The following is a 21,879-nucleotide window of genomic DNA, read 5'->3' as shown; positions in this document are numbered from 1 at the left end:
CCATTACCTACTAATACTGTACTAAAAGGACAAAGATAACTAGATATGTACGCACCGCGGAAGAATTCGTAGGCGGAATAACACATACAGTAGTTGTGCGTCACTACACTGGGAAGGAAAATGTTGCTTTTGTTCTTTTTTTGTTAACGTGCCTGTGATTATTGTCATTCATTCAAGTCATTATTCTCAGGGCATTGAATTGATGGCAAGGTTGTCATACAAGATGTTTCGCCTCTTCATCAGCTCCCGCTCAAAGTAAGGTGGATGAGGAAGAAAAGAGACGCAAGCGGACGCAATCAAATTGTCATCCCGCACGCTTATCTAGGTCTATCTCCGAAACTGAGATGTTTAAACAAACGCAACATACCAGACCACTCTTTTGAGGACCAAAATGTGCACATTCTGGACAGAGAAGATAGATGTTTGAAGGTGGAGTGAGGGAAGCCATCTGTGAACAGATGGGATCCCCTCCTAAAAGATTCAATCATTTAGCCACCTTGCTTTCAGGGGGGTCCATGACCATCATTACATCTGAATGGAAAGCCAACGAAGGTGATACCACCCAAACGACTATCGTTGGTAGACAGAGGTCCCACTCCACTGTATCCCAACAACGGTCATTTGACACCACAAAAGAGTAAAACCATTCCTGTCTGATCATGCTTCCTCATTTAGAGGATAAATAGATTGGATCGTGCACCAAGTTCTCAGACTAGAATTGTCCTACCTAGTCTGACTTGTTAACGTTTTGCCCTTCATTATCATAAGCCGTTCGACTGTCATGACCATCATGAAGGAAAAAGATTAAATCTTCAAGATTAAACACACTTAAAGCACTAAATAATCATCAAACTTACGTCTTTGTTCATATAATGCACACACGGCAATAAACAACTTCATGCACTGTCTCCTTTCTGCTCCGTTCCCCTTGCGACATGAGGCCTTCAGGCGCACTCGGAATTGTGAGTGTTAGGCGCTAATTGTTTTCCATTTTTATTCACATAGCCCTTATCACAATTAGCGTACCCCTGGGGGTACCGAGGCACTGGTCGATCTTTGGGACTTTGCAGGTCAGTTGCGAGAAAATTAGAAAAAAAAGTATAATCACATTAGTGCCCACCCCTCCTGTAGAGCAACCAACAGGCACACATATTTTCCACTCTCCAGGCAGCAACCCGCAAGCTCCAGCCAGGAGCCCAGTCCCCAAAACCTGGCCAGAGGTACCAGCGCACGCACACCGGCTCGCCTCGCCGCGCTAGCAAAAAGGTTGAGCGAGAGGAGAGAGTGAGTGACAGAGCGCAGTGATGTGCCTACGCACACAACAGCGGTTATTGCTTGTTAATATGGCTCAAAATCTAGCTTTGCTACTTCGAAGTAAGGGCAGAAATATAACTCCATAGACATGCACCACGAAAAAAATCTTCGAGCTGTGGCGACGCGGCGTTAGGGCTGACTGTTGTAACGCATTGACCAGTCTCTGTCTCCTCAACCACCATCGCTCGGCCATGACACTGAGCCAACAAGCCAAATAACAGTTGTTGTTTACTCATAGAACCGACGGCACAAGCCCGACCCCCACCAATATACGCAAAAGTAGGGGTGCCCAAAGTGTGGCTCAGGCGCCATCTGCAGCTCATGGCTCATTTGTCATTGCAGCACTGCAGAAACAAAATAAAATTGAAAAAACAGCAAAAATGATAAGTTGAACCCAATAGTAACACAAAGCTTTGTATTTCAAGACAAAGCTTTAAATATAATTTACATTGAAAACCTTTCTTGAAAATAAAAACATTTTTACTGTAAATATAAAATTTTAATATATCTTGTATATATTTTTTATTCCCAGCATATATATATATATATATATATATATATATATATCCTTGTTTGGGGGGGTAGAGCTTGTGCAGGTTCAGGGCCGAGACCACTGCCCTAAACCATAAAGCATTTTGAATGTTTTTTTTTGTTTGTTTGTTTTTTTTAGCACTGCAGTCTTGCACCTCGGTTTTAATCTTGCACTGCAATTACGTTTGGGGGACTCATAAAATGCTGTGGTATCTGCGTGTCTTTAATTTGTTGAGCAAATTTGCTGATTAAATCTTAATGCAAACCTCTGATGTGTTAAAACTTGAAGCTCAGGTTCTACCAACAGTATGCAGCACAGGACAGCAGCAGCAAATAGCTAATCCTACGGAGGAGCATCTGTAGAAAGCTAGACAGAAAGCAAAGGTGCGTGGAAGTGTGTGTAAAAGACCAATAAGCCTGATTAAAATCGTATGAGCATCTCATCGCATTCATTATTGCAACCATGAGACAGGACTTGCAGAATCAAGTAAATTCCACTCGCAATACAAAATGGCAACTGAGTAATGGAGGCTAACGAGACAAAGTGACATACTTTTTCATAGTATTTGATTTCATATTCTGTGACGATTCCACTGGATTGCTGGGGTTCCTGCCAGGACAGCTGGATGCTGCGCTGCTGCACTTTCTCCTTGATGACCTCGCTGATCTGGGATGGAGCTGTTGAGAGAACGACACGTGTCAGTAAAAAGACCTTTGTCGTTTCTACATACTGTACACTTCCTGTCAGAATTTTACATACACTCATCATGCTTGAATGTCTTACTCATTCTGGGCTCTAAAGGATTTTGTCCGACAGTTGGCTATTTGGTTTGTGTGTCAATAACTGAGGAGTTACACACACAGACTAGTTACGTATATAAGATTTCGCTTTAGCTACCTCTGACATCCTGGATGACAAAGGCTTTCACATCTGGAGGATTGTGACATGACAAAGGAATTGTTAAATGTGTGCCAGGAGGCGCTCTAATCACTTTTACAGTAACTACAATAAGTGGCACCACAAATTTTACAAACTGACAAGAGAAATCCATTACACATTAAAGTGCACGGAAAGCGTTTAGGGCAGTGGTGCCCAAAGTGTGGCCCGGGGACCATTTGCAGGCCACGGCTGTTGTTTCATTGGCCCGCGTCACATTCCTGTTTTAAATCACAACAGCAGAAATGGAAAATGAAGCAGTAATTTTGCAAGAATAAAGTCAAAATATTAAGAGAAAGACGGGAAAAAGTCGTAATTTTACCCGAATGACGTCGTAATGTGAGCAAAAATAACATCATTTTACAAGCATAAAGCTCAAATATTAAAAACAAAAAGATGTTTTTTTAAGTCGTAATATTATGAGAAACAAACAAAGCAACAAATAAAATTGTAATTTTTGGAAAGCTAGGTTGCGGACAAAATTATGTTATGAGAATTTAGCCAAAATATTTCAAGAATAACCATCAGCATCCAAAGGGACATTTTTTTTGCCTCCTCTTGCAGTAAAAAAAAATAGTCTGGAGCTGCAAAACATCACACAGCTTATAAACTTGTCAAAGTTGTAATCTCTTGTTAAAAATTCAACAAATAAAAGTGCAGCGAGTGTGTGTAGGCCTATTCTGAAATCATTCAAACACTGAACTTTGTAAGCCTTTTTGAGTGGTTCCTGTATTTATTTTAAATGAAAACAAAATGTAGCCAACTGTTGTTTGAGGAATAGTGTTTATGAATTGTCATTATTAACTAATCTATTGGTCCTGTCCTTGACTGTCTTTGCAGAGAGAGGCATACTTCCATTTTCTCAATCATTTCTTGGTTATTTATTTTTTTATTCGAAGCATAGATGCGCTGATATTTTATGAACGATTCTTTCATGTATTCTCCATCTGTGAATGGCTTCCCCCGCCCCTTCCAATTTGGTCATTTTCTCACTAAATCTTTCGGCTTTCCAAACCCTCTTGGTGACTTATTTTCCCAAAAGTGACTAGCGACAGCGATGTAGGGTAGGGATCTCTTCTGGTATTTGGAGATGTAAAAGTGACAGCATGTATTGTTCTGCGGTTGCTGCCGAGGGGTCCGACCCCGCCTCACAGCAGTCACAAGCGGTCAATGCACAGTCAGCTACTGTGGCACACTATCTGCCTCTCCCGGAGTCACCGCCTCTGCGATTAGCAGAGCTACAATGCACTTCTCGTTATAAAGCATATTGCTATGCTCTCTTTAATTACATAGTTTTATTTTACTGTGCATTAACTTGCTTCAGACTCAATTCCAAACTCCCTCACCTTTTTTCTCTCCAGTGAGACTCACTGCATACGCAGTCCAGAGGCATTCACGGACTTGTGGTGAGTCGGATATTTCGAATTCTTTTTAACAATGCACATTTCCCCACCTTCGCTGTTCAATAAAATCACCAAGCTCGGCAAATAGAGACGCAACATGGAGGCTGAAGAACCACATGCTGCCAGAAATGGAAAAAAAGCTGTAATTTTATGAGAATAAAGTTGTATTCTAACAAGAAAAAAAGAATAAACTCATTATATTATGAGAAAAAAAATAATATCATTTCAGAATTGAAACATTAAAGAAAAAAAGCATACATTTTTTAAAAGTTGTAATATGATGAGAAACAAAACAACAAAATTAAGTTGTCATTTTTGGTAAAGTAGTTTGGGGGGAAAAGTTATAACATTATGGGAATTAAGTCAAAATATCACAAAAAACATTTAGGAAGATTATTTGGAAAATTCAAAAATGGAAAGGAGCAAAAATGGGGGGAAAATGAGCAAAAAGTGAAGTTGATACTAATAGATTTTTTCAGCTCTAAAACCCTCGCTACATGATGACTCATTGTTTACTGTTACTGAATCAATATAATGATGGCTGAATGCCACAGGACCTTACAGACTCAAGTAAAGCTCACACAATAACTCTGCTGAAGTGTTTGCATGAGCTGAAATGCATTTGAAAGCAAATCTGTCAGAGCAAAACCACCACTTTCGAGTCGCTGGATGGTCACTTTCAGTGTCAAACTGCTTCTTGCTCCTCGCAGCCTCGGTCCAAATGTAATATATTTGGAGTTGGTATCGTTTCTCTTGCAATTTGATGTGATCCAAATTGAATTATCCAACTACAAAACCAGTAAATGTAGTCGGTACGTCCGTTTCTTGTTTGCAAAAGTGATGTCAAGCATGCCATCTATGCCACACTTTTTATAACTATAATATTTTTATAATAACCTGGGTGTCCAACCTGGGTTATAACCGAGTTCATATGCTTATGTTTGGTTTAACCGGCTTCTAATTCGAAACAATCAGGGCTAAAAGGCGGTAAAATAGCAGCGAGAGGGAACTTGGGCCATGAGTGAATTAAGAATTCATGATAGTTTCTGTGTGCACTCATTGCCATGGAGAGGATATGGTGGGGAAAAAATAGACAAAGACTCTGAGGGCAACTGTCAAAAGTGTTTTGACAAGTTTCTTGCTCATGGGCTGCAGAGACTACCTCACCAGTGGGACACTGACTACACACGGAAATGCATTTCACTGGCTAAAATCCAAATAGGGAAAAACTGATGCAGTCAGTAAGAGAGTCAGAGAAGTGATTTCACAGAGGCCGCCTATAGAGAGGCCACATATACTGTGTATTCTGTATGCTGTACAGTATATATAGCAATTTAGACCAGACTTGGTGTGACAGTGACACGTGAATGGTGAAAAACAGCATTTGGTGCACATACACACTTCAGTGAACGGCGTAGATTGCAGCAGACAGTAAGCAGCCTGTTAAGATTTGTAAATAATCCTAAAAAGAAGCAGCGCCTCCAACAGGAACGTACAGTATGAACACATAGCATGCACTTGACTGCTTTAAGCTGTTTCCTAAGCCAGTTTCTCTTTGTACTTTTGTCAGGCTCCGGTATAGCACCGTGACTCGAGGGGTGAGAGGATCAATGCGAATATTGAGAGTTTCAAAAGTGTGATGAGACTGATGCTCATATTGATACATTGCAGAGGTGTGGACTCGAGTCACGTGACTTGGACTCGCGTCAGACTCATTTTTCAGTAAGCAACTTTGCAAACAAGCATTCAAGTGAAATAGGCTGTTCATCAGCTGATCAAAAGTCAAAGACCACGGCCTTTACAAGTCTAAAACTTGCCAAAAATGTAGATTTAATGTCATTTTCTGTTAGGTATTCAAACAGTCATGATGTCTTGATGACAAAGACAAAGAAGTTTTCTCTCGCAGCGCGCCATTGCTGCTGAGGCTGGACGCACTAAGACAGTCATTTGAAACTTCTTCAAAGATCCTCAAGGTTATGGAACAAAAAAGTCAAGTAGACCCAAAAAAATGTCACCAGCCCTGAGCTGGAGGATCCCGTCAACACACGGGACCATCCTCGGCCCAAATAAAGGTTGTTACTGGTGCCGAATGCAGTCGAGTAACCATAAGATGGCATCTGCATCTTCAAAGGCCTCGTCTCCTTCAACACCACAAAATTGCCCATTTGGAATTTGCAGGAGAGCACCAAACATGGGACATTGAAAGGTCTAATGACAAAAGATGGAACCTTGACGGTCCTGATGGCTTCCAACGTTGCTGGCTGTTTTCTACACGGCATAGTGGAGGGGGCGCCATCATGATCTGGGGTGCTTTTTCCGTCAATGGAACAATAGAACTTCAGGTTGTGCAGGGGCGTCAAACGACAGCTGGCTATGTGGAGATGTTGCGGTGGGGCTTCCCTCATGACTGTGCAGTAATGACTGGCTTTTTCAACAGGACAACGCTGCCGGAATAACTGACTCTTTTGGACCACCCTGCATGTTCCCCTGATCTAAATCCAATTGAGAACATTTGGGGATGGATGGCAAGGGAAGATACAAATCATTTCCAGACAGTGGATGCCCTCCATGAAGCCATCTTCACCACCTGGAGCAACATTCCCACTAGCCTCCTGGAAACACCTGTATCAAGCATGCCCACACCAATTTTTTAGGTGATTAACAAGAATGGCACAGCTTCTCATTACTGAGTCCTTTTGTGAACATTTTACTTCTATTTTAGGAGGTTTGGGGGTTTTTATGAGCTATGGACTTAAACTATTGATCAGCTGATGAACAGCCTATTTCACTTTACGCTTGTTTGCAATAAAGTGCTTACACAAAATGGTTTTGTCTCACTTCCATTTCTTCTTTTTGCATTTTGAAGCTCTAAAGAGAACCTCCTTAAGATCCAACAGTGCAAAATGTCAATTCTTGCAATTTTTCAGTTGGTCTTAAAATTTTGATCAGGAGTGTATAATCATGGTCAAGATTCAAGGTCAGGAAAAGCTCTGAACTAATCCAAGAATTTTAACAACAGTCGGACGCTTCAGCAGTAGGCTTCCACTCCCTTCAACAGGAAGCAACGCAAATTCCCCCCAAGTGAGAGTCTGAATAGAATGCAGCGCAATATTCAAGGTAAACAGCAAACTGACAGAAAAAACACATTGCCTAAATCCCTTTCTCACAGAGGTGTGAATAATTTAAATGGTGTCTATGTGTACTCCTGCAGAAGACAGCCTATAGCGTGTAACAGAATGCGAATCAGCCTTTTCAGCTTCCACATATTCCCATCTGAGCCCGCCACTAAATCAGACCGCTGTTGCTTGTTATGCAGTCTTCAGAAATCATTGGTATCTGCATATGTCCTCCTTAATTACACAGAATTCACACAAAAAACGAATTGAACCACTTAAACACTGAGTCCTTTTACAAGAACACCACATATGCAAAATAAATATTGTTTTTCGGCGCATGTGCAAGGTCTGCATGGATGATACTGGTATGAAATAAAGGGGAGACTTTGACTTGTTTAAAATGTACATATCTACGATTTTGGGTAAATGTAAAAAGTCCTTGTTGAGTGAGTTTTCAGCACGAGAGCAGGGGTGTCCAACCTTTTTCCAGCGAGGGCCACATAGTGAAAAATGAAAGGATGCAAAGGCCACTTTGATATTTTGTAAAGATATACTAAGAAGTTACATATTTCAAGAAGAAACTGCATCTCAGCTTTGTGATATCGGTGAAAAAGCCTATTATTCGCCTATACTTCGCTCTTTTGGTTTTTGTTTCCAAATATATTTCCTTAAATAATCTTTGTAAATTTTCTTTTTTGTAATACTACGACTTTATTGCCACAACATTTTGACTTATTCTCATAAAATTATACTATTTTTTCTGCAACCTAATTCTCAAAAATTACAACTTTTGTTTGTTTCTCATAATATTACAACTTTTTTTTAAATGTATTTTTTCTTTCATATTTCAACTCTATGCTACTAAAATGACATTATTTTTCCTCCTAACATTATGACTTTATTCTTGTAAATTGCGACCCTTTTTCTTGTTAGAATACCTCTTATTTCTCTTGATATTTTGACTTTATTCTCGTAAAATTACACCTGCTGTTTCTATTTTTGCTGCTGTTTTATTCATTTTCCAACTACTTGCAACTTTTTTCTTGGAAATTTTCTTCTCGGAATTATGACTTGACTTTCAGAATATTTTGACTTTATTATCATAACATAACTCGAGGGGCGGGGACGCGTCGCCGCAACCTAATTTTCCAAAATATTTTACTTTATTTATTCGTTGTTTTGTTTGTTTTTCCATACTATCACGATAATTGATTTTTCTTTAATATTTAAACTTTACGCTACAGAAATTACATTATTTTTCTTCATCCATCCATCCATTTTCTATAGCGCTTCTTCCTCATTTGGGTCGCGGGGGCATGCTGGAGCCTATCCCAGCTGACTTCGGGCGACAGGCGGGGTACACCCTGGACTGGTCGCCAGCCAATCGCAGGGCACATATAGACAAACAACAATTCACACTCACATTCATACCTATGGACAATTTAGAGTTGGCAATTAACCTAATATGCATGTTTTTGGAATGTGGGAGGAAGCCGGAGTACCCGGAGAAAACGCACGCGCACACGGGGAGAACATGCAAACTCCACACAGAGATGCCCAAGGGAGAATCGAACCCAGGTCTTCCCGATCTCCTGGCTGTTAATTTGTGATTACAACTTTTTTCTCTTAGCATTTTAACTTTATTCTTGTAAAATTACTGAGGATTTATCTAATTTTTTTTTTTGGCTTGTTAAATTATATTTTTACAATGTGCCGCGGGATAATTGAAAAACAGCCCCCCCCCCCAAATGGCCCCCAGGCCGCACGTTAGACACCCCTGGTCTACATGGATAATCTTGGTATCAAAGTAAAGGGGTATGCTATTTATAGTTTGTAGCATTTTGTGTAACCATGGCGAGGTAATTGACGAACAAAGCTGAAAACAAGCAACTTGATTAGGAACCCCCTTTTCAGCACATACGGTGCCAAGGACGCCAACACGTTATATCACTGGATAGGTCTGGATGAGTGGTAGCGTGCTATTAATAGCATGTAACATTCTATATAACCGTGGCGTCGTCATTGATGGTCAAAGTTGCCACAAAGTACAACATGTCATTAATAATATAATACTATTTTTGTTTGTTTCCACTGCAGAAAAAAAGCAGAGAAAGATTATGTGAACCTATTTTAAATGGAGGTTAAAGTTGATTAGGCTGAGTGAAAGATAAGCATTCAGCACACTGGTAGGCTACAACCTCTATTCAGATATTTCCAGCCGAGTAATTAGGCATGATGTGAATTCCTCATTAGATGGATCACCATCTGCATTCACGTGTATTATCATTCCCCTCGCTTCCTCGCTGTCGGCTTGCGTACGCGCTGATTTTCATTTAAGGGGCCTGAATGAGGAGAAATGGAGGGAGCCCTTATAGCGCTCGGGGACTCTGCTGCCTTGCCATGCGAATGCGAATCAATTCTGATTGATGAGCCATAAAAGCTTTATTAATTTAAACATGTAGGTTTTAGTGGACTCGGAGGTGCCAATTACAAACGGCTCAAGTGATCCTTACATCCTTACATTCCAAAGTGGAACAGAGTCAGCTCAGGTCTGTTGGGCTCGGCAGCTATTTGCATTTACACGTAAAGGGTGTATCTTCTCATCACGAACGCGCTAAAAAGACAACTACTGCACTCAGATCACAGCAGCAGGCTGATGCATTGCTGACAGCAAGACTATAAACACACACATGTCTATAAAGGTCTTCATTATAAAAAGATAACACAGTAAATCCTTTTTTATCGTGCAGGAGCCAAACATGAAATATTTAACCACATGTGATTACTATACAAGCTACAAAAGTTATATTTGACATTTTGAGGAAGGTGCTTTCATCATCCTTTAAATAAAACTCTGCTGCTACTAACGATTATTTTAATAACTGATTCATCGGTTCACTATTTTTTAGATTAATCGATGAATCGGGGGGGAAAAAACACACATTTTTAATTTCCGCTTCTTTATTCACGAATATAAGATGTGACTGACAGAGCAAATAAGTGCACAAACACCAGGGTGCCGCTTGGATATTCTGTTAAAATAAAGTTAAATAATAAAAAATGTGAAAACAATACATGCACACAAAATACAATCATGATCATATTTTTAGTCGATTAATCTGAAGCTTGTTCAATTAATGGTTGTGTTGTGTTCAAGCGCTCACCGTGTGCATTCTGTTTAAAACTGAAATATTCCCACATTGTGGCTGTCGGCTGTGGCAATCGCCTCAAAAACCATCGCTTAATGTTAGCGTATGCTGGCTCACGAAGCTCACTGGTAAACCCCCTGTATCCACTCACTAGTAGCCCCGCCTCCACAAAGAGGCTGAGTGAGTGAGGGTCCACTCTCTCTGATCATTTCACTATAAAACCAATGCGCTATAAAACCAGACAGATGCAGAGTGAACCCTCTTGTCATCCAGCCTGTGTGGCACTGAGAGACGAGCAGAGGAAACAAACGCATAGATGCACATGTCAACACATCGAGGGCGTCATAATTATCAACCTGTTTTTTTTTATTAATTCAATTAATCGATTTATCGATTATCGCGACAGGACTAGTCAATGACAACATAACTGAACACAAAATGCAGTTTTCAATGAAACTTTTCATTATTAAGGGAGAAAAAAAAATTATCTTACATGGCCCTCTGTGAAAAAGTGATTGCCTCCCCTCCCCCCCAAAAAAGGTAACTTCACTGACATTAATTTAGATCTGTCAGTCTTGGAAAGGTTGTGAAGCCATTTCTAAAGCTTTGGGACACAATGATAGCGAAAACATGGAACAATGGTGAAGTTTCCCAGGAGTGGCCGGCCAACCAAAATTACCCCAAGAGTGCATCCAAGAGGTCACAAAACACCCCACAACAATATCAAAAGAACTGCAGGCCGTACTCGCCTCAGTTAAGGTCAGTGTTCATGACTCCACCATAAGAAACGCACTGGTCAAAAACGGCCTGCATGGCAGAGTTCCAAAACGAAAACCACGGCTGAACAAAAAGAACATTAAGGCTCATCTCAGTAACGGCACATTTCAGAAAAAGAACATCATACCAACAGTAAAATATGGTGGTGGTAGTGTGATGGTCTGGGGCTGTTTTTCTGCTTCAGGACCTGGGAGACTTGCTGTGATAAATGGAACCATGAATTCTCGCTTTTACCAAAAAATCCTGAAGGAGAATGTCCGACCATCTATTCGTGACCTCAAGCTGACACCAACTTGGGTTCTGCAGCAGGACAATGATCCAAAACACACCAGGAAGTCCACCTCTGAATGACTGAAGAAAAACTAAATGAAGACTTTGGAGTGGCCTAGTCAAAGTCCTGAACTGAATCCTATTGAGATGCTGTGGCCTTAAAAAGGCGGTTCATGCTGGAAAACCCTCCAATGTGGGTGAATTACAACAATTCTGCAAAGATGAGTGGGCCAAAATTCCTCCACAGCGCTCTAAGAGACTCATTGCAAGTTATTGCAGTTGTTGCTGCTAAGGGTGGCACAACCAGTTATTAGACTTAGGGGCAATCGTTTTTTCACACAGGGCCATGTAGGTTTGGATTTTTTTCTTCCTTAATGATACAAACTTTCATTTAAAAACTACATTGGGTGTTCAGTTGTGTTGTCATTGACTAATATTTAAATTTGTTTGATGATCTGAAACATTTGAGTGACAAACATGCAAAAGAGGAAAAATCAGGAAGGGGGCAAACACTTTATCACACCAATGTATATTAGGGGTCGGGCTAAGATGAGGGAATTATGACATCATACCGATAAATCCAATAACATTAAAAATATCTCAGATAACAGATGATTTTAAAAAATGCTCCAATGAGGTAAGATTACTGTGCAGGTGAGCAAATCAAGTGCTCCTTTTTTCCCTTGCCTGTGATGTTAACGGCCTGTCATAACTTCCCCTGATCTCACTTGTAAACAAACATTCACAAGACATTTTGCGTGCGAATTGTACCAAACGCACCGCGATGAGGAAAAAAAAAAAACAAAACATCGAGCACACAGAAACCTCATCAGCCACCTTAAACGCCAGCGGCGTGGTATTCAGAGGTTTCAGAGACCTCCGTGGCGTCACACCAGTAGCTCAGTGTGTGTGCCCGAATTCAGTGCATCTTGCTGGGCCACAGTAAGTGGCTCCCTCAGCTCTATAGTCTGGTTCTCCAGATAGTAGTGATGCGGTAGTATGGTAGTCATGTCATGACATTTGATTTGGACAAATCCACAGGTACAGTTGGTAAAATCTTAATTTATTTGAGTCCTTCTTACCTCCAGGTGTGCACAAACTGCAGTTAAATCAAAATTTTAAAAAGTAGATATAAAAAAGTTATTGGTTATTGGTACCAGATCAGTCTTGAGAAGCAGAAAGTCTGTATCGGTATCGGTTTGAAAATAACAGACATCTCTAATGCATATACTGTATACTGTATACATAACACACGCGCGCATACATACATATATATGCACACACACGTATACACAATATGGATATATACCTGGTACCAATAAAAAGCATCAATAGTGAGTACCGTAAACCTCCCAGATTAGCTAGATAATGCTAGTTGTGCAGTGCAGAATAGATACTAAAATATAGCCTACTACAGGATGAAGGGAATTGGAACCAGATTATTTGGGATTTACTTGAGACCAAATGCCTTAGACTGGATTCAAGAGCTAGACCAAATAACCAGAGTCACATGCTTGTTACTAGTGCTCACATGTACTTATTAGAATGGCTCAACAACAGCCCCCACCTACCCACAAAACAATCCCCAATAAATACACTGCATTCATTAACAAAGTTTGGTTGGGATGCATTTTATAATTTGCAATTTTTTCTTTATATTCTTACCTGACTTTTATACCACAGCTGCAACAATTTATCAATGATTAAATGGTCTTTCACTTATATAGCGCTTTTCCACCTCCTTTTCCGCACTCACAGCGCTTTGACACTGCTAACGCATTTACCTACTGATGACGCAGCATCAGGAGCAACTAAGGGTTCCGTATTTTGCCAAAATATTACTTTTTCCAAAATATTTAAACTTTTTTCATAAATAATCTAAATACATTTTCTTTTCATAATTCTATGACTTTAGTTTCATAATATTTTGACTTTATTCTTGTAACATTATAACTTTTCCCACAACATAATTTTCCAAAAAAATACTATTTTATTTGTTTTGTTATCTTATCTCATAATTTTACAACTTAAAAAAAAAAAGTTTTTTTTCCTTTCATATTTCACCTCTATGCTACTAAAATGACAATATTTTTCCTCATAATATTATGAGTTTATTCTCATAAAATTGAAACTTTTTTTCTAGTTGGAATACGAATTTTCTCTTAATATTTTGACTTTATTCTCATAAAATTACAACGGCTGTTTTTATTTTTGCTGGGGGGGGTTCCAACTATTTCAACTTTCTTCTTGTATTTTTTTCCTTGTAATTATGACTTTATTCCCATAATATTTCCCAATTCCCAATTTTGATTATCGCTTTTACCGCAACGACATTTTCCAAAAACTATAACTTTTTCCATTGTTTGTTTGTTTTTTATTTCAACTTTCAACTTCACTTTGGACACCCCTGATCTGGGGCCTAACCTGTTAATCGAAACAACAATCAGACGAATGCAATAAGAAAATAATCATGAGTTGCAGCCCTAGTTCTAATACAACATGCATTCTTTCAAAAATACAACACTGGAAAACAAAAATTCAAATGCTAAGCCTTACCTGCTTGCCCCGTAGCAATGCTAACCGCAGCAAACAGCCTCTGCGTGCGGCTCAGGTCAGACACCCCGTTGACAGCTTCCACCTCAAAAGTGTAGTTGGCGTGGGCCAGCAGGTCAACAATGTTGACGTAGCTGTCCACTAGTCGTGACTGTGCAGGAAAATATCCCACGTTTGGCCCACACGCTTCACACTCTTCAGGTTCCCAGCTACAGTGTCGGCACCTAACCCGGTAGGTGACGTCACTACGTCCACCTGTGTCAGCCGGCGGGCTCCACTCCAGGGTAACAGTGGTCTGGTTGATGGTGTAGACTAGATGCTGCGGAGCTGAAGGAGGTCCTAGTCAGGGGACAGACAAAGAAGAAGTTTTCATTAGTTAATTTGTGGGTTCATATATTATATTGCAAGATTTGTTTTATTTTAACAATGGTAGGACACTAGAGATGCTCGATATTTGCCATTGGCTTTTTACCGATTTCTGATATACTGATATTGTCTAGCATTATTGTTAGCATATTGTCTCGCACTACCAACACCGACATCAACCGATAAAGATGTAGAAAGCAGCCGCAAACTACTGTCAGGTCACATGTGGTGTACTGAATGAACACATGATGCTTCTTATACTGTGACGCCACCAGATGCATTACACAAATAAATTATATTAACATTATTAATTCTATTCAGATCAAATAAGACAACACAATAGGACAAATACTGAAACACAATATAAAAAAGTGTATAAAAAGCTGTAAGAACAAAGTGAAGTTCAATTACAGTAATTTCTGGTGTATAAGTCGCTACTTTCTCCTCACACTTCAAACCCTGCAGTTCCCATGATGCTTAGAGTGCAGCTTCAGAAAGTAATGAAGTGGAAGCTCGTATCACATTTTGAAGTCTTATGCAGCGATCGTGTTCTGATCTGACAAATCTTAAGTAAGTTGGATCAAGTGTAGAATTACTACAGCTTCTGTTTGGGCTGCTCGGACCGCCAACCGCCACTATTGTAACAGTTTGACTTAGCGTAGTTTGATTGGTCATACCTGGAAAGTGGGTGGCGTCATATAACGGCGATTGCTGTTGTGATATGCTGTGCTCACATGTTGTGTTGGAATACACGGAGCCAGCACATCCCCTCCAAAATAGTACACGTTCGTGAGTTTTTGTCTTTTGACTTTAGACGCCCTACACCGCTATAGGACACTACACTATCACCAACAGGTTTCAAATGGCTGGACTACTGCATGACAAAGAGGACAACTCAAGGTAAAGGGCTAATTTAGTTCACAGGAGGAGGATGAGAACAGCAATGAATTACTTTTCTGGTCGGGTACTGACTGTTTAACTAGCCATGTTACAAACACTATTCGGCGCTGTTTGGAAAAATCAAAAGTTAAACAAATCTTTCTGTGTACTGCATATCCCAGGTGCACCCTAAATATGTACAAATCTTTTTTTTTCCTCTTTACATTAGGCGGGTACGGCTAATTTCCCGGTGCGATCTATAGTCCGGAAATTACGGTTGTGACTTAAACTGGGCTCATTCAACATGTCTCCGTCACTTATTTTTTTGCTGCTGGTACGCTGCGTGTCAGTCCAATTCTTCCTGAGCTATGAAATTAGATTAAAATTATTAACGGCCTTTAAGTCCTCATGACACCAAAACAAATATTAATCTTGTTATTTTTGCCATGCATTTACCCTTTGTTACATTTTTCAGCACCGTGAAAACGTTTCCGGAAGGAGACTGGAGAAGAAGAAGGAAGAAACCTCACTTGGGCAAAGCCCCTCTTGGAACTACGCATGGAATATTGTTGTGGTGCATTTTTTGTTGATTTTCTGCTCTCTATTATGCTCTCTTGTTGTGTGGCTTGCTTTTGCTGGAACATTCGAGCAGACGGAGTAAGCCTGTTTACATTTCCAAAAGACACCATTCGTTACGTCAGATCTCTACACCACGGTTCGAACATCGTTCCCTCAGTCTATTGCAGTTTTTCAAAAATTCATGAATTAATAACTGATCACTGTTTCGCGGTTGACTATGGCCGATTATTATTATGAAAAAATATTGAAAGACAAGTTATACTGTATGTAGTATTCTGGCCACCAGGTGTCAGCAATGTTACTTTGATAAGACATTAATTAGATTAGATTACTGTAACAGTGCATGGAGTCCGTGAAAAAACGTTTTGACATTCTGTGTGGAAGTGGTGAGTATTTGGCCTCCCTTTCTTAATTTTAGAATAAATAAATTGGAGGCTAACTAGTTAGCTCGGTAGCTTGCTATATGCTATGAGCGGCGGCAGTCTCTTGTGTCCTTGCAGTCATCCTGTACCCTGCGCATCAGTGTAAAAATCATATTTAGAAAGTCATAAACAGGTTTTTTATGCTCTAACTACAAAAATAACGAATCCTACTTTGCAGAAATTCACTTATCGCGGTCGGGTCTGGAACCAATTAACCGCAATAAACGAGGTATGACTGTATTGTATTTCAGCCCATTTCGAGGACAGTTGCTTTGATACTGCGCCTCGGATAAAGGAAAGTTTGGCACTTAAAGGTGTATTAACATCAGCTGTCCCGATTATCTTTCTTCCACTCAGACTGGGCAGAACACAAGCACTGACACAGACGGAAATAAACAAAACGTTAAAAACCCAGAAGACGTTTGACCGTGGAAAAGCATGACAAGGTGGCAGTAAGTAAATGCACTTTTTTTTTTTACAAGATACTGTACAGTATATTCTACAAGTCTTAGAATAATATGTGTTTTCTTGCCAAACATCAAGGTTAGCTAAACCGGGGGCCGCTGCTCAGTCGTCTTGTATCTTGCAGTCGATCTGTCAGTGTCAATCACTGCCAAACAACAAACCTGTTTTTTTATGTGCTTTATCATATGCACAGTGAACTGCTTTGTCAAAAAGTGGAGGCAGCTCTGGCTTCCCAAACTGATATAGTGCCAGTTGACAGTACTCATTCTGTAAATGTTGAAAACCAAATGTACAGTAATCCCTCATTTAGTGCAGTTAATTGGTTACAGAGTGAAATTCCGCGAATTACGATTCCTTATTCATAAATTCAATATTTTCGCAATTAAAGCATACAAAACCTGTTTACAACATTCTAGATACGTTTTATACCTTATTAGAGTCCCCTAGACGTGAAATAACACCCTTATAGTCACCTTTACACTCCTATTACCCAATATAGCATACATATAGCGACATAATAACGAAAAATAAGACATATGCTTGTGTGTGTTGCTGTAAATGTGTTCTGGTGCTATGGGAGCAGGGTGGAGAACAGGAAGTGATGTTGCGGGTTCAGAGTTGAGTTTTAGCTTGGCATGGGTTAGGGCCGCAAAAGGGATTATTGTGCCTGTTGTGAGATCATTCAAACGTGCAATAAAAGCCTGTTGTTCCGGCAATCAATCAATCTGATACTTGTGTGTCTCACCCAACATTACATTTACATTACTGACACCTAGTGACCAGTGTAGAATACTACACATCATCACGACCTTGAATGCCTTATATTAGTATTTTAGTTCCTTTAGCCATTTTTATGCTTGAAAATGCTTACTTTAGGCAAAAAATACTTAAATGTGCTTAAATATGCATTTTTTTTTTTTTTACTAATAATAGGCCGCATGCCTGTGCTCAACAAATCTGGTCCCCTAGGAAACGCATTTACTGTGACACAAACAAGCAGGAGTTTTATTTCCATTGTATTTATTTATGGCTTGTTTACTCTTATTATGTCTGCTATCTTGGGTAATATGAGTGTAAAACCATTTAAAGCCGGCATTACAATACACTGATGAGACAATAGCCACCGCAGGAAGTACGCTGTCCAGAAAAAAAGACCAAGGAACAGCTAACGTGTGAGTCTGTTATCTTATTTACGTCTAATACGTGTTGTTTTCCTTGATTATATCCACTGTATCGGGTAACACAAATGTAACTGTGACTATATGGGTGTTATTTCATGTCTAGAGGGCTCTGAAAATGTTAAAAATCTTATTTAGAAGATCGTAAACTAACTACGAAAATATTCCATTAATTAATATTGAATCCTACTTTGCGGAAATTCACTTATCGCAGACGAGTTTGGAACCAATTAACTGCCGTAAACGAGGGACGTCTGTACTGTATATGAGACATGTCCACCACCAGCAGTACATGGTTATAACGTTACAGATGAAGACGAGATCTCTTTCCAGGCATAAAACAAAAACTAAACAAATAAATGGCACTAATTCTAATCCTGACCAGTCCAGGGTGTACCCTGCCTCTCGCCCGAAGTCAGCTGGGATAGGCTCTAGCATACCCGCGACCCTAGTGAGGATTAACGACATAGAAAATGGATTGATGGATAATTCTAATCCCATGTGGGTAAATTTACACCAAATACCAGACCGCACACATACAGGCATGATTGAGCTACTGCTCCGTCATAACTTTTATTACTTTGTTATCAGTTTCAATATTTTGCTTTACTTTATTTTCTTTGCTCAGCTGCCCTTTGGGAGGCACAACACTTTTTAACACTTTTAATGATAACACAAAAGAGAGCGTGTGTGTGCATAAAAGCTAACCCCTTATGAAATGGCAAATGGCCACTCAACGTCACCTAAGTTATTCTCTCCAGGCTTTCATTCGTCCTCATACACAAAGTAAAGGTGGCGCTCAACACACACACGCTTCAAATCCGGGCAGACAAACCTTTGGGATCTTGAATGTTTGCATATCCGAGGCTGCAGTAAAAGTGATAATGGAGATCTAATTTTGCTTGCACCACTTACAACTGGGACTCATTTAGCTTCCATAGATCAAAGTGACAAATCCTTAACAGGGGAAAACTGGACCAAGTGTGGGTGAATCAACTCTAAGATGTCCCTATCCTCGAATTACTCACTTGCCCCAATTCAACTTAGAATGAAAAAAATGGAACTTTTTTTAAACCATGATCAGGTCATTGGTATTCAGGTAGTCTGATGCAGCAGTTCCCAACTTTATTGAGCACACGGACCGGCTCGTGTTGTGTCAAGCCCCTTATCTCACAGTAATCTAATACAGTCGTCCCTTGCTACGACTCGGTAGGAACATCGCTCCCCCACCATCGCTATCAAGGATGCCTGTTTTGCGGTTGACTATGGACAGTAAAAAAAAAATGTTGAAAGACACGTTATATGTAGTATTCTGGTCACTGGGCATCAGTTATGTGACATTGATGAGACATGACATTACATTAGATTACCTTCACACTGCATGGAGTCAGCCCATGGTATATCAAACATGACATAGTAAAAAAAAAAAAAAGTTCTATATGCTCCATTTACATATGTGACGTGTGAATTAACCAAGCTACAGCGACATTGCTACTATTAACACTGTTACGCCGATCAAACTACGTTGCTGACGTATTGATGCCCTGCCACACCACACCGTCAGTGCCTCTCAATGCCTCAGACCACTACCAAACCACTACCAGACTACTGCTGCTGTGTTTTTATTTCTGAGTTTGGAAACATTAAGATGCTAGATGTAGCGTTCCTTTCTATGTTGCATTGTGAAATCAATGAGCCCAGGAAGGAAGTTCCAGTAATGCTTAAAAGGACCAAAATACGACAAAATACTGTATTACATGTTACTACAGTACATGGTCACAGCATGTATATCAAACCATAAAACCTTGTTGGAGGTTTTTGGAGGTGTTTGAATAGCAGTCTTTGTAGGCGTATCCCAGTACGTGCAGGAATGAGCTGTCTCTTTTTATCTGTTTTTATATCTTTAGAACACGCAGAAAAGAGAAAGACACGTGTGTTCATGTCTCACTTCAGGATTGTGGATGATGGGCAAAATTCCAAAAACGTACAATTTTCCTTTAAGGTGAGAATTTAAAAAGTGTAGACGGACAGACTGACAGGCCCATAAGTCAAAAAGTTTGCCTACTCCTGGCCTTGACCAAGAAAGACTCCTCTGCACATACAGTACTTCTGCAAATCAGATTCCACTGCACTGTCTGCTCATCCAAGTAGAGCAAGCGCTGATTCTACTTTATCTCCTCTCACCCACACACTCAGAAAAGCTTTATTTTACCGACAGCCTCGCAGAGCCCCCAAAGCCTGAAACGTCTCAATCGCGTGTTCACTTCTGTCCAACACCTTCGAGGCCAAGCAAAAAGGGCCAAATGTTAGATCAATACGTTCTAAAACATGGTCTAGAACATGGTCTAGACCAAATGCTCTTAACCCGGGACCCACATTTTCCATTGGTCATTAAGTCGTGACCTACTTTTATTTAAGTCCAACGTACTATATGCATTGCATGCATGCATTTTATTATGATAATGAGGAGGCACATACAGGTACATGATAATTGCATGCATACAAAAATGTTGACTGAGCAATGAGTGTATACCAAAGCAACATAGGTTGTATACTGCATATTTTGACCCACCAGTAGAGAATCCCTGCTTCAGACAACACACCTCAAGCTGAATGATCCAGCTTATCAATACATTCTCTTCCATTTTTCGTTTCTGAATACAGTGGAACATTGGTTAGCATCATGAATCCCTTCCAAAAGGTCAGACTCTAACCAAATCCATTTTTCCCATAAGAAATAATGTAAATCCGATTAATCAGTTCCAGAAAGCCAAAAATGTTAACACAAAACACATTTTTTGAGTTTTACATGCATACAACTATTCTAAATGCATTTAAATGATGAATGAAAGGCATAAGTGAACATGTATGTATACTTTTTTCTTCATTGAAGCCACAATTTGGCAGAAACATCAACACGGACACCACCTTCCTGTTTTGCTATAAGTTATTTCTTGAATGCAAGTGTTTCTCACCTTCTTTATCAAAATGCTGCCCCTTGCAATTTCCTTTGATTTTGGCTTATTTTGCAGCCGTGATCAAAAGAAAAGCAGAGACTTCAGGTCACATCGCGTCTTTGGCAACAATCACGTCTTCAGTGAAGGTAAAAGTAACCTTAAATGTTTATTTATCCCTTTCAATCATCATTTATGTGCATTTAGAATTGTTTTATGCAGGAAAAACTATAATTGTAAAACTACAAAAACTTGTTAATATTTTTGCGACTTGTGGTGTAACTGTGTTAGCTAGCAAAGAACTACAGAGTCAATCACTGATGACATCATAGACGAGCCACCGAGCTGACTTTCCCTTCCTGTTTCCATGTGTTAGCAAGCTAATCGGATGCTAACAAAGACCTTAATAACTGATAAAAATACACAAATACCAAAAGGCTTTGGGCAAGAGGCAAAAGCTTTGGGCAAAAGTCTCGCCAGTCAATCACAGGGCACATATAGACAAACAACCATTCGCACTCACAGTAATACCTATGGACAATCAATTTGGAGTTGCCAATTAACCTAACTTGAATATTTTTGGAATGTGGGAATAAACAGGAGTGCCGGTGAAAACACACGCACGCACGGGTAGAACATGCAAACTCCACACAGAGATGCCCAACGGAGATTCCAACCCAGGTCTTGCAGATCTTTTGACTGTGTGGCCAGCATGCATGACAGCATGACAGTTGGACACATGCAGTGCATTAATAACATTTTTGACGCTAATATAACGCTAACCAAGGTTGCACTGTACTTTTGTGCAAAGAACTGCTCCAGCACAGTTTCTACTGCTAAAACATTCATATGACAAAGTTCTAACGGCTGAATCTAATTTTGCAGCATATAGCAAAACAGAAAGCCTTCAGATGAACAGAACTTCATCCACTCATGGTTAAACTGGGACCAAATATCGAGTTGTTAATAATTTCAGGTCGAATACG

The 21,879-nt window shown here is 39.9% G+C and overlaps 1 protein-coding gene across 6 annotated transcripts in view; it reads right to left on the bottom strand.

The window, feature by feature from the left end:
• Nucleotides 1-21,879, bottom strand: part of epha7 (eph receptor A7) — a 108,688-nt gene that overhangs the window by 35,173 nt on the left and 51,636 nt on the right. For 5 of the 6 annotated variants that reach the window (XR_008567052.1, XM_054762694.1, XM_054762693.1 and 2 more), the window contains exons 5-6: nucleotides 14,054-14,389; nucleotides 2,399-2,523 (exon numbers count right to left, since the gene is read on the bottom strand). Coding sequence is in view for 5 of the 6 variants with exons in the window: in XM_054762694.1 (XP_054618669.1) it covers nucleotides 2,399-2,523; nucleotides 14,054-14,389 (461 nt within the window). In the remaining variant the exon portion in view is untranslated. Of the gene's footprint in view, nucleotides 1-2,398; nucleotides 2,524-14,053; nucleotides 14,390-21,879 lie in introns of those variants that run through there. The other variant, XM_054762695.1, reaches the window with a different exon arrangement.

This window comes from Dunckerocampus dactyliophorus, chromosome 19 (genome assembly GCF_027744805.1).
Source record: "Dunckerocampus dactyliophorus isolate RoL2022-P2 chromosome 19, RoL_Ddac_1.1, whole genome shotgun sequence".
Classification (NCBI taxonomy): Eukaryota; Metazoa; Chordata; class Actinopteri; order Syngnathiformes; family Syngnathidae; genus Dunckerocampus; species Dunckerocampus dactyliophorus.
This window is presented reverse-complemented; position numbering and strand designations above follow the sequence as displayed.